The sequence below is a fragment of the Paralichthys olivaceus genome, chromosome 12, assembly GCF_024713975.1.
Source record: "Paralichthys olivaceus isolate ysfri-2021 chromosome 12, ASM2471397v2, whole genome shotgun sequence".
NCBI classification, from domain to species: domain Eukaryota; kingdom Metazoa; phylum Chordata; class Actinopteri; order Pleuronectiformes; family Paralichthyidae; genus Paralichthys; species Paralichthys olivaceus.
The window spans coordinates 9,401,193-9,414,986 of NC_091104.1; the positions used below are offsets into that span (position 1 = coordinate 9,401,193).

General features: G+C 46.2%; 1 protein-coding gene and 2 non-coding genes across 3 annotated transcripts; 1 reads left to right on the forward strand and 2 right to left on the reverse strand.

Annotated features, from left to right (window-relative positions):
• Positions 1 to 23: 23 nt before the first annotated feature.
• On the forward strand, positions 24 to 10,576 carry LOC138412302 (uncharacterized). Its single transcript, XM_069535907.1, has 11 exons — positions 24 to 2,713; positions 2,844 to 2,903; positions 3,078 to 3,590; positions 3,671 to 3,739; positions 6,394 to 6,925; positions 7,009 to 7,336; positions 7,419 to 8,217; positions 8,385 to 8,591; positions 8,734 to 9,005; positions 9,090 to 9,595; positions 9,682 to 10,576. The coding sequence occupies exons 3-11, from the start codon at positions 3,083 to 3,085 to the stop codon at positions 10,316 to 10,318; spliced, it is 3,858 nt and encodes a 1,285-aa protein (XP_069392008.1). The 5' UTR covers positions 24 to 2,713; positions 2,844 to 2,903; positions 3,078 to 3,082; the 3' UTR covers positions 10,319 to 10,576.
• Positions 1,876 to 1,948, reverse strand: trnaa-agc (transfer RNA alanine (anticodon AGC)). The gene has a single exon. It is a non-coding gene; the product is annotated as a tRNA-Ala (tRNA).
• Positions 10,577 to 12,814: 2,238 nt separating the features above from the next.
• Positions 12,815 to 12,887, reverse strand: trnaa-agc (transfer RNA alanine (anticodon AGC)). Its single transcript has one exon. It is a non-coding gene; the product is annotated as a tRNA-Ala (tRNA).
• Between the last annotated feature and the right edge of the window lie 907 nt (positions 12,888 to 13,794).

The following is a 13,794-nucleotide window of genomic DNA, read 5'->3' on the forward strand; positions in this document are numbered from 1 at the left end:
GAAGAAGATGTTGGGAGCCTGAGTTAAAACCAGCAGATGATGGTGTGCGTTCAGTAATGATTTGTATTTGATGTAGTACCAATAACACATCTTGAGTGTAGTCACCATTGTCTGTACAAATCTCAACACCTTGCTTTTGATGGTGTGATAACTGAAGTTTTCTTCTTTCTTAAAATGGGGTTTTCTTAATTATTATTAAATGAATTCAGCGTCCACTGCTCACCTATGAAAACTGATGACCATCACCTGGATATTAAAGGTTTTATTGATTAAATATTGAGGATTTTTAGCATAGTTGGCTGGTGTTCAGATTTTCCTGCTTGAGTAATATTTTGTCATGAGACAAATGTGTTGTCCTGTTTCCCTCATTATGTGTATGTATGATAATTCAAATTTATGAATAAACTGACCTGAACTATTCAGTTTTCTGCTCGTACTGTCGTCTGTGTAAATGTAACCAATCACCTCTTTTCCTGTGATGTTATTGAAGGTTGTGACTATTTCTAGAAATCACAGTGAAGTTTTGAAAAACTTTTAAAGCTAGAATTTATTCCTTTAAAATCATAGTATGCGAATTTTTGGGGTGTATTTTGCCTCCTCAATTCCAGGGTGCATTAATCTTTTATGAAAGGATAGAAAGCAAAATTACGATTACAATGTTATTTAAAAAAAATAATATTTGAAATTCTTACTGTAGTGAGTACCAGCTCAGGTTGAGTCAGTATTTAGTTACAGCAGCATTCACACGGTGATGAAGGAAACACTTGAATATATATGAGTTCATTTTGAGGTCATTTACACATAAGACAAAACACACACAATATGTCACAAATTCCCTATCACACAAATTCAGATTGAGCCATCTCCCTTATCTGTGATCTGTCTCACGCAGCCGTCCAGACATCGCCCTCCTCTGGTTCCTCATCCCTCTCAAAGCCGTGAAACACCTGCTGTGTGACCAGTACATGTGGCTGACCATCAAGATCGTCACTGCTCTGCTGCTGCTCGCCATCTTGGCTCTGTTCCTGTACAACATGCCTGGTTACATGGTGAAGAAGATGTTGGGGGTTTGAAAGCTTTGCTCCAACTTTCACAACGTAAAGAAATCATTTCACTTGTATGTTTCCTGCTTGTTCTTAGGAAAGTATTTTGCAAATTTACAAAAGACATGAAGTTGTAGATTGGTGCAGTATGGTTTAGTATTGACTAAGATCCATCACTGCAAATTTGTCATAATTTCCACAATAAAGTTTAATTTTATTGACCTTGAATTATTATAATTATAATTATTATTATGACCTTCTTGTTGTGGTTGCTGCTGTTGAAAGGTAAGCATTCTTTTGTTTTGCTGACTGTTATTATGAATTCAATAGAAGCATCTGTAAAACTTGAATTTGTGAACACAAATAAACATTTCAAGAGGAAATATCTCATTGACGTTTTCTTTCTTGAAACAAACCTCATAAAGATGATGTCTTTGTGGAGTCAAGTTCCTAAATGTTTCCTCATACATGGCAAATAAAGCTGATTTTGATTTTATTTAAATCTACTCGCCATGTGATTGGCCAGCCACTGTGACAATCATTTTTCTACAGAGATATCCAAAGAACATTGATTTGTACTGCTCTTTTGTTCCAGATATATTGATTCTCAATTCTCCTCCTCCTATAAAAATGTATTGTTTGGCTTTACCCTCATTACATATAGTTAATGTTGCTGTTTGTTGCTACAGTGCTGAGGAAACTGGTGTAAGTGGAGGGCATTTCCAAAAAGTTGCGCGTACGCTAATGCACTGAAGTGAAAACATAGATATGGAGTACATCTTTTTAAAGTCTCAACTTAGATCAGCAGAACAAAAGGAAGAAAAGAAAAGTTTGGAGGATGCGGGCATCGATCCCGCTACCTCTCGCATGCTAAGCGAGCGCTCTACCATCTGAGCTAATCCCCCGGATGGCAGCTAACAGAGAATCGGTGCTGATAGAAACTCGTTACATGCTAACCAGGAGTTAGCATGTCGTGGTTGTGAGATACTGACTGAGGGCGGGCAGCAGCAGCGGAGCAGGGCAGCAGCAGCGGAGCAGGGCAGCAGCAGCGGAGCAGGGCAGCAGCAGCGGAGCAGGGCAGCAGCAGCGGAGCAGCCATGGTTGAGAGTCTGAGCTCAAACTATAGAGACAGTCAAACCAGCCGCCTGGCTTTTTAGAGTGCGCAATTGATAACACGTTTACGGTAATCGCTGTGACGCGGCTCAGGTCTAGAGGAGCTGTTATTTTTTAACTTAAGTTAACACAGTCTGTGTGTTAGATGGGAGGAAAGAAAAAAAGAAAAGAAAAAGAAAGATATGGAGGATGCGGGCATCGATCCCGCTACCTCTCGCATGTTCTTGTATCCCGTCTATTCCGCCAAAGTAAGACCAAAGTAAGCCCACAGCAGCCAATCACGTTCCTCCCCTGGGGGCTTACTTTTGACCAATCACGTTCCTCCCCTGGGGCTTACTTTTGACCAATCACGTTCCTCCCCTGGGGCTTACTTTTGACCAATCACGTTCCTCCCCTGGGGCTTACTTTTGACCAATCACGTTCCTCCCCTGGGGCTTACTTTTGACCAATCACGTTCCTCCCCTGGGGCTTACTTTTGACCAATCACGCTCCTCCCTCTGTGGGCTTAGTTATCGCTGCCTGTTCTCCCGCTCACTTCGATTTCCGCCGTGTAGAAGGTGAGTCGTGTTTTACTCTGTTACGCGATAATTACGTGTGAATTATGAGCGAAGCGCTGTTGTACTACAGCTGGAGCAGTGCCAGGAAAGACGTATAAGTATTGACCGTCTTTTTCTCATTTTCATTCAGAAAAATAGTTGTTTGCGTCCTGAGCTCCCGCTGTATTCCATTCATTCCGCGCGCGCTAAGGTGAGTCGTGTTTTACTCTGTTATTGAAAGTAAACAGTAAGATCTGTAAAATATAAAAAGTTACAAATATCGCCTGATACGCGATAATTACGTGTGAATTATGATTACTACAGCTGGAGCAGTGCCCGGAAAGACGTATAAGTATTGACCGTATTTTTCTCTTTTTTCATTCAGAAAAAATGTACGCCTATCCAGTTTTTCGCTGTGACTCAGCCAGGTCAACCAGACTGGTCATGGCGCCTTCTGAGGAGGCGAAGAACAATGAAGGTGTTGAGTCTGGGAGGGCCAAACCCAGAGAGGAGGTGCTGGCAGAGGCCAGTTCTTTTGTCAGGGGTCATGGTGGAGACCCAACTGACATGTTTTTAATACTGGCTCACTGCAAGCTTCAGTTTGGCAAGTACCAGGGCCGGAGATTTAGATGGCTCCTAGAGAACAGCCTTGGCTATGCACTATATTTAGTGCATAGCATTTCAAGGGACAAAGTTCATTCAACCCCTCTCTCCGAGAACAAGCAGCTGCTCCTGCAATACACGTCTGGCATCAGAGAGTTCACCCAGGAACTGGAGAAATTTGGGAAGAAGCAGGAAATGCAGGCTAAAGCTCTGGAAATTGGAGACCAGGGCTGTGTGATGGTGGATTCAAAACCCCTGACTGAACACTTGGCCCAACGGCAGCTTTTCCTTTCTGGTAAGTATGCACCATCTTGCATACTTTGTCTCTTTGTATTGTTAACAGTAGGTCTAATAGCTTTAATATTTGTTCTCCAGGCCCTGCTGAGGATGATGAGGAGGAGCTAGTATCTGCTTCATCGCCATGTGAAGCACAACTAAATACAGGTGTGGCAGATGACATAAATGCAAATATTGTGAGAATGTTTAGTGACAACACTAACAAGCAGGCCCGCCGACAGGGGGGGACAAACGGGTACGTTGTCCCGGGCCCTGGACTGGCCCTGGAATGGGGGGGGCCCATAACTGGACCCCCATGAAGTTGGGATTAATTATTGTATGTATACTTCAAAATGTGTTGATTTAGAGAAGAAAAGTGCTTTATTTGCATTCAATTAATGACTCCTAGATTGTTTGCCTTCATTGCCCTTGAAAAAACGGCCAATAACCCCCTATCAAATGCCAAAATGGTTTGGTCTTTGGAGAAGAAAAAAGACGACATCATTCAATTAGTGGTCAGTGCGCGCTGCGCAAGTCGATTCAACATGCACAAGTCAGGAGCCCCAAAAAAAAAAGAAAGGCGAAAAAGAGAGGAAGAAGCCGAAAGCCTGAGGGGATCTCTGTATAAATATTTCAGAAAAGACTCAGGTGATGCTGCAGGTACCAGTAAAGGCAGCTGTGCAGCACAGCCAGGTAAGACACGGCCAACTTTTTACAGCCCCGTCGTCAAGTAACACAGGCACAGGCGGCGTGTCAAACATATTAGCGCAGCACCACATGAGAAAGTCACACGGAGATCAATATCAGACAGACAGGGAGCATTGAATAATTTGATAACCACAACGGCTTTATTACACTGTGTTTCATACGCTTATATATAATTGAATCTTAGAATATGCACATTACCCCGCAAATGTTTCAGGCAGGCACGCGCTGCGCACTCCAATCAGGCTGAATTGATTTGAGAATAATTCCCAGTCAGCTGAATTACAGCCAGTGTAACGCGGCTCATGGTTTAAAATAAGCCAGTGGCATGGCAACATGTGGAATTGCCATTTAGATAGAGTTAGATTTAACGAATGGGTTATAAACGTGACGTTTTGGGGTAGCCTGTAACTTCGTTTCTGATTGCCGTTAACTTGAAACTCGCCAGATGAATGGGCTCCGCCTTGTTCCCCAAACATTCTCTGGAAGTTCAGCGGACATACACGCGGGTCTGGTGATAAATAAAAGTACCCTTGACATGATTCCCCTTGGTCAAGTGAAAAATGGTCGATGAAATGTGCAGTTAATGAGCTCTAAGTGAATACAATAGCGTGAGTTTTATTGTGGTATGATTCTGAAAGCCATAACTTCACTCAGTCCATATCCATAGCCTATCCAATTAAAGTTGTAAATAATCCTTTTGGTTTATCCGTAATAAATGGGCTTGTCATCCCGATGTCATGTGTTTGGGAGCTGCACAAGCGAATTCTGTGGTTGTGTTTCGGCGTTTGACAATTTTGGGAACAAAAAAAAAACCTTAGATTTTTAAACTTTTGTAGTCTTTGGGATAGAGTTAGCCAAGTTGATCAGTCTATTCTTTTCTGTGTTAAATCATCAAATTAAGGGGTTTTCAATTTGTTATTTTTTAAATGGTTCATTTTGACACCTGTTAATTTAGATATAGCCCTTTTTATCGAAATATGTTCACCTTTATAGGAGAGGCTAGAGAGGATGAGAGAGAAGAAGAACAGGCTACCAGTGAGATAGAGGAAGAACAGGCTACCAGTGAGAGAGAAGGGGAGGAGAGTGAAGGGAGAGAGAGAGAAAGACACAGTGATTCAGGAGCATTTATGGGGACCTCTGCATTTTGCTCAGGATCTTCCTGTCCATGCCTGTGACTGTGGCTGGAGGTGAGCGAGCTTTCAGCAAATTGAAGCTTATAAAAAACTACTTGCGCTCAAAGATGTCACAGGAGAGGCTCAACGGGCTGGCAATGCTTTCCATAGAACACAAGCTTGCAAAGAAGCTGGACACCACAAAAGTCCGGCGCATGGCACACAAAGTTAATGTTAAAATGTTCAAATAAATTGTTTGTTGAGTAATGAGTATTTTTTTGAATTTCCGTCATTTAAGGGTAGGGTAGGGACTGAGAAAGTAGAGGTGTGTGTGGGTTTTTTTTTGGGGGGGGGGGGCCCATTGAGAGAATTTTGTCCCGGGCCCAGCCAAACCTGTCAGCGGCCCTGCTAACAAGTATTATTTTGTGGAAGATTTCTACGTTTTAAATATATTTTTCTTCACAATACAGAATTAAATCACATCAACCGAGATGCATTCTTTGAGTGCACTTCTTCAAAACCTTAAGGATATACAAAGGTGTCTGTGGGTTTTTGCTTAACTCCGCTCACTTCAGCTTAATTTTGTGCACCCATGTGCTCTAAAACAATCACCGGAATTTTCACAATAACACTGAATGCTCCTCTCACTCACACGGTGGACATTCATTGTTCTAATGATTAGAACAGCAGTCATCACTGTGTCTGTGTGCATGTTTCATATCAGTGGGCATCATTAATACTACTGAATTTATTTTGCATAATTTTCCTTTATTCCATTACATTGTTACTTTTGAATTTAAGGTCGTTTCCTTTTAAACACAGCTGTATTTACTCCATACTCCTTGCATCAAAAAGTGTACACTGGGTTCTTTGCTTCTTAACACTTGTAGTATTTCTGCACTGTGCCTGTTTGTGAGCTGCATTTATGGCATATTACTATCAAACCCAGCAGTTAACCTTATATTGTTTTGCTGCCTGTTTGCTTAATTTCTCCTTCATTAGCTCTCGCAACCACTGTGGAGCTAGAGGTCAGTGCCGCTCCCCCTCCAGCAGCGATACTTGTCCATCAGCCACCAGCCGAGCTTCCCAATCACTGGAAGAGTCAGCTTCCGCCTTTCCAGCAGGAGTGGATTCGGCAGACACTGTTCAGGGCCAACCCACGAACCAGCAAGCCAGAGCTAGTGGCCCAGCTAAAGCTTTGGTGGCATCCTCCTCAGCCCCTCCTCATGTACACCCGGCCTCCCGCTTCACCTGACCACTTCTTCTGTCGGCCGTTGTTCCTGTGGATGCCCCACAAGATGTGGCAGTTTCCCCTCGTCTGTCTTCGTCCAGCCTGTGGCAAGCACAGACTTACAGCAGCAGGGCTGTACAGAACAGTGCGCAAGGTGTTGGACATAGACGGGTGGTATGACCTTGCCACTGAGTACCTGGAGTGCAAAGGCTGCTCCAAAAAGTATCCTGCTTGGTCCGAGGATATCCTAGGCCAGCTGGATATGGGTCACCGCAGCCAGTTTCCAGCGTTGCTTACATACAGGTAATTCATAATGAATGTCAACCATTATTAGGTGCTTTTATTTGTGTTATTTTTTTATACATTACACTCTTTCCTCTCCTTAGATACTCATGTGACGCCCGGGTGCTGAGGATGATGAGGGAGAGGACAATGGGCAACAGTGTGACTCAGCTGTACAAAAAGCTGCAGGAACAGCACAGTGAGGCGTGGATGCAGCGTGTCCTGCAGTACCTCACAGCTTGTGAACCGTTCGCAAGGTCCACTGTTGTGCGCCCCCCTGCATTCCCTGAGCCTCCCCTCTTACCTGCCCTTCCCAAGCCTAAGTGGCTGTTGGCCGTGTATGCCAAGGATGTTCTTGGGCGACTTCATGAGGTGAAGGCCAAAATAACCTCCGTCTTTGGCTCTGTCCTCAAGATGGACTCCACAAAAAAGGTATCACAGCCCTGTTTATATCCAGAATTTTGAGTGCATACATAATGAACACAGTTTTTAAACTCTTATCTTTTCTATATAGGTGACAAAGAAACTTGCCGGTGCTGCTGCAGGTACAGCTGCCTGGTGCACCAATGTGGGGAATGAGCACGGTCAGGTTCTTATCTCGGTCCTGACAGCCGGCAAGGGACAAGCACTGGACCCTATGGCAGCTGGCCTAGTGAAGCGGTACAGGGAGGCAGGAGTGGCGCCACCAAAAATCATGTATGTGGACAGAGACTGTTGCAGCCAGCATGGCCCTTGTCGGGTGAAGGCCATGTTTGCGGAGTGGGACGGGCTTCAGGTGCGCCTTGACATCTGGTATTTCATGCGCCGGTTTGCTGCAGGTGTCACAACAGAGGCTCATCCCCTGTATGGCATTTTTATGGCACGCCTGTCCACGTGCATTTTCGTGTGGGATCCGGAGGATGTGGCTGCTCTGCGCCGTGCCATGGGCGAGCTGGCAGCAGAGGGGATTGGCCACATCTCGGAGGAGGCACTGGCCACACACATTACCCGGAGGGAGTTGGCGCTGCACTGCAGGAGGAGGACCAGAGGGGTGGAGGAGACCACCAGACTGATCGGGTCATTGATCAGTCTGTTTGACAGTGCAAGTGGGAAGGACACTCTGGGCGTTCCTCTGCTGGACCACGAACGGATCCAGCAGATATGGCAGGAGCAGCAGAAACACGTGGGCTGTATCCAGGACCCCGAGGACTTCCCACTGTACATCAAGACAGGCACCCTGAAGAAAGGCGGTGTGGAGCTGCCTTGTTACAGGTGTGCCCGTGACTCTACCTCCCTGGAGTCCTTTCACCTCCACCTAAACAGATTTATTCCAGGTATTGCATATGGGTTACTAGTATAATACCTATTTTTTCTCAACATCTGGTTGTAATGACAGCTATTTTTAAGCATAATTCTATTACATGTTACAGATACTTCATAGCATCTCATATGTAGTGAATATCTTGTGTGACAAACGCTTCTTTGTTTATTTAACCTTCAGGAACCAGTGCCAGTGACGCGCATTTCCAGGCGTATCTTGTTGAAGGGCTGATGCGCTGGAACGATGACCGGATGGAGAAAGCCTTAAAAGGAGCACCTTCCATCCGCTGTTATGGCAGTGCTCTGAGAGAGGCAGTGGAACAGCTCAGCCAAAAGGTGCTGGGGAGAGGCTGGGATGAGCGCTATCGCACCCCTGGAGCATACACAGGCAAGAAATTATCCCCCATTCAACATGAAAAAGAACTCCTTAATTAATTTGTTCTTTAATACAACTATTTATTAATCAATTGAACCTTTAATGTATTAAATGCAATATTAAGAATACTTTATTTTTCTGTTTTGGTTTTTAGGTGAATTGCTGGGAATTGAGTACTTGTACAGCCAGACCGGCAAAACTCTGACTCCAGTGCTCCAGAACCCAGAGGAGGAGGACAGGCTGGTGGAGGAAGTCAACGATGAGGATGTACAAGATGAGGGGTTTGAAGAACAGGCCATGGAGGACATCACAGTTTCTGTGCTGTATGAGGATGACCCCTGCCGTGATCTGGAGACGAGTACTCAGGCCTCTCAACCTCAGGCCCCTGCATCACCTGCTGAAACCAATATGTCCGACGAGGCTCAGGTAAGACACTTTAATGGCTATTTCAATCCAATCTCAATGACATTTAATTTAACATATATTGCTATTAATCAATTAATTTATTAGGGAGAAGTCATTGGACCGGACGGGATCGCTGGGTGGGACAAAGTCCAGGAACTGGCTATTTACCTGGTGGGTCTCCGTGAGGCTTCTTACCTCACTGAGCTGCAGGTGACCCAGGTCATCCAGCTGTGGACAGCTCTCCCTGATGGCGACAAGGAGCGGGTCGACTACCAGCCTCGTCATCAGCCGCATTCGACAAGTGGCCGCTTTAAGGCTCCTACGCGGTCTGGAGTCACGCCGGGAGTGGAGAGTGTCAAGTGCTGCTTGATTGGACATCCTGGGAGACCCGCTCAGTGGCCCAGCACCAGCCGCTTGGTTGAGGCCATTTGTGTAAGGCTGTGCACTTTGCACAAAACAACCACCAGAAAGGCTGGGGTTTCCACCCCCAGATGGACAAAAATTCTCTGCCATTACCACCACATCCGGGACTTGGTGCTCAACAGTCCAAGGGTTATGGCAGAGACAATGATCCAGCTCTTTGAGCTAAATCAGAGGACACTCATTCAGTGGTAGGTCAGGCACATTATTTACCTCAAATTGACTGAATAATTCTCTGATTAATACTAATGATCTAACACAAATGATCTTCTCTCAGGTTTCAACGGCGGCAGAAGGATCAAGAAATGAGTGTCCTTTCTCAGGGAATGGCTCCAAACAACGTAATTCCTGTCGCGCCTACCCAGCTTCCACCACCTAAGGAGGAACTGGAGCTCCTTCCTCATACATCTGGCCCACCACAACAATTTGCCCTTCTTCTAAATCTGGGAGGACAGGCTCCTGTTCTGGGGCCAGGCCGACAGCCCGCTGCTGCTGCCACCAGGGAGCACCCCGTCACTCCTGTCCCCACAGGACCAGCCACTGCACAGCCCATGTCAGCTCAGTTAGGGACTTTCATCCTGAACCCAGTCACGACTGTGTCACTGGTACTGGCAGCTCCTGGTCCCTCAACCTCCAGTGCAGGCCCAGCTCCGCTTGTTCCTGCTCCTGCTCCTGCTGCTCCTGTGTCCCGGTACACAAAGAGGAACCGGTCCCGGCGGGCTCTTGAGGAGGAGAGTGGAGTCCACAAGCGGAAATACACGAGAAAAGTCACCTACAACACCTGTAGCCAGTGTGGGCAACCCAAGACACAAGAATTTGGGCATAGTCGCCATGGCAGTGCCACATACTGTGCACGTGCCTCACCAGGCAAATCTCTGGAAGAGTGGTTGGCAGAACAGAGAGCAGCAAAATAAGTGGCTAGCTATGTTTTGCTTGTATAAATTGTATATATTGTGTATATTTTATTTTGTGTGCTTGAGTACAGTTCCTTGTATGGTATGTATATAGTTTTTCTGAAGTGTGTGCGTGTGTATGTGCCTGCATGCTCAATACATCCTGTGTTTTCCTGATGAGTGAGTGTGTGCGTGTGTTCATTTCAGTTCTTGTTTATTTTACATCTTGTGTTCAGGTACATTAAATCTGATTGTACCAACATTTAAGACTCAGTCTGTGCATCAACAAAAAAGGTCCATATTGTCCCATAGTCTTTTAAGGCACATTTTATTGTTATTATCATTATATAGTATATAGTGGGGTATAAATATAAGTACTTGACTATACAATATACTATCAGTGTAAGAATATGTAGACTGGGTGTGCAGAAGACAATATTATTGTCAGCAGTGTATGTGGTGGTCCCCCTTCCTCTTCACCACATACATAGCACTGTAGTCCAGACTGGAGGGTAGGGGATGTCAGTGGTGGGTTTGAGGGTGGTGCAAAGAGGTGTGTGTTGCAGGAGGTGGTGGTGGTGGGGGACTGTGGGTGATGTGAGGTGTGAAAAAGTCTGTGGTGAAAGCCAGCGGAGGGGTGGGGGGAGATGGTGACGGGTGTGGTGTGGGGCAGAGGGTGATGGGGGGAGGTGGGGGGTTGTTGCTCTGAGAAGCAGTAGAGGCAGTGGAGGGTCCGCTGGGGGTAGGGGGGTTGTTGTTGAACCTATTGAAGAACGTGTTCAGCTTGTTCGCACGTCGTTCATTCCCAGCTGCTCCCTCACCTCTCCTCTGGAAGCCGGTGATCTCCTTCATCCCACTCCAGACGTCTCTGCTATTGTTGTCCTCCAGTTTGTGCTCCAGTTTTCTTCTGAAGTTGTCCTTGCTCTCCCTGATGCTGCGCTTTAGCTCCCTTTGTACCCGTTTGAGTTCTGCTCTGTCCCGTGATCTAAAGGCCCTCTTCTTCTCGTTGAGAAGGGCCTTCAGGTCGATTGTTACCCACGGTTTGTTATTTGGGTAACAGCGGACCTCATTAGTGGGTATGGTGTTGTCTATGCAGAACCCAATGTACTCAGAGACACAGTCAGTCGTGCCATCAATGTCCTCACCATGTGGCTCGTACAGAGCATCCCAGTCTGTGGCCTCCAGCGCTCCACGCAGTGTTTCCATGGCCTCAGGAGACCATTTCCTCACTGTCCTCACTTTGACTGGGTGCCGCTGAACCACAGGCTTGTATGATGGTGAGAGCAGGACTAGGTTGTGGTCTGACCTGCCCAGTGGTGGCAGGGCAGTGGAGCTGTATGCATCCTTAACATTTGCATACAGCAGGTCCAAAGTCTTATTGTCACGGGTGGCACATTTTACAAACTGGAAGAATGTTGGGAGTGTGGATGAGAGGGAAGCATGGTTAAAGTCACCTGTGATGACGATGAAGGCCCCGGGGTGTTGTGTCTGTAATCCTGCAGTCACCGTGTGGATGACGTCACACGCTGCTTCTGCGTTCCCAGATGGAGGAATATAAACAGTGATGGCGAAAACACTGGTAAACTCCCTCGGCAAATAATATGGACGAAGTCCGACTGCGACGAGCTCGATGTCCGGGTTGCATACACGCTGTTTAACGGTGACGTACCCGGGGTGACACCACCTGTTGTTCACGAGCACGGCGAGACCCCCTCCTTTCTTCTTGCCGGTCGCGGTGGTGTCTCTGTCGGCTCGAACCGTCTGGAAGCCGGGAATGGTGACGTTGGAGTCCGGTATCTGCTCGTGCAGCCACGTTTCCGTGAGACACACAATACTGGACTCCCTGTACTCCCTCTGTGTTCTGATGAGCGCTTCCAGTTCGTCCACTTTATTTGCCAGCGACCTCACGTTTCAGTGATGACTGCAGGGATGAAGGGCTTAAACTTCCTCTTCACCATCCTCCGTTTAAGCCCCGCTCTACAGCCCCGCCGTCTCTTCTTTAGCTCCTCCGGGATGGTGGGTCTCTCTCCGGCCAAGAGGGTGGTGTGCCTCAGGGCCATCAGCTGGTCGCGGGTGTAAACAATGCCGGCGTGTGTTGCAGGCATGCTTCCAGTGATCCGAAGAGACCGAAGTGCGGTTAAAAGTGATAAAAAGTGTCCAATCAGTTGCAAAAGCATCTCGTCATTGTGCGGTACGAAGATGCACAGAGCAGTGCAAAAATAAATATAGAAAACAAACAGCAAACGTAATAAAAACACAAAAGACCGACAGTAATACACGGAGCTGCTACGACAGGCTCCCGTTAGTACGGCGCCAAGTGAGTAAAATACATAAAATACATAAAAATGTATTGTTTGGCTTTACCCCCATTACATATAGTTAATGTTGCTGTTTGTTGCTACAGTGCTGAGGAAACTGGTGTAAGTGGAGGGCATTTCCAAAAAGTTGCGTGTACGCTAATGCACTGAAGTGAAAACATAGATATGGAGTATCAGCAGAACAAAAGAAAGAAAAGTTTGGAGGATGCGGGCATCGATCCCGCTACCTCTCGCATGCTAAGCGAGCGCTCTACCATCTGAGCTAATCCCCCTGATGGCTCCTACTAGAGAATCGGTGCTGATAGAAACTCGTTACATGCTAACCAGGAGTTAGCATGTCGTGGTTGTGAGATACTGACTGAGGGCGGGCAGCAGCGGAGCAGGGGAGCCATGGTTGAGAGTCTGAGGTCAAACTATAGAGACAGTCAAACCAGCCGCCTGGCTTTATAGAGTGCGCAATTGATAACACGTTTACGGTAATCGCTGTGACGCGGCTCAGGTTTAGAGGAGCTGTTTTTTTTCCCAAGTACTTTTACTGTGTACTTTCTGAGTAATACTGCAGTATCCTCCTCCACGGAACAAGAATGAGCTTCTGATGCTTGTTGTTGTTGTTGTTGTTGTTGTTGTTGTTGTTAGCTTCCCTGCTCTGCTGCGCCCCGCCCCCAGGCAGTATCTCATTCAGTTAATAATTGTACTTTGACGGTATAAAACTGCTAATAAATGGTTTTTAAGACTTAACTTAAGTTAACACAGTCTGTGTGTTAGATGGGAGAAAAGAAAAAAAAGAAAAGAAAAAGAAAGATAGGGAGGATGCGGGCATCGATCCCGCTACCTCTCGCATGTTCTTGTATCCCGTCTATTCCGCCAAAGTAAGACCAAAGTAAGCCCACAGCAGCCAATCACGTTCCTCCCCTGGGGCTTACTTTTGACCAATCACGTTCCTCCCTCTGTGGGCTAAGTTATCGCTGCCTGTTCTCCCGCTCACTTCGATTTCCGCCGTGTTGAAGGTGAGTCGTGTTTTACTCTGTTATTGAAAGTAAAGAGTAAGATCTGTAAAATATAAAAAGTTACAAATATCGCCTGATACGCGATAATTACGTGTGAATTATGATTACTACAGCTGGAGCAGTGCCAGGAAAGACGTATAAGTATTGACCGTCTTTTTCTCATTTTCATTCA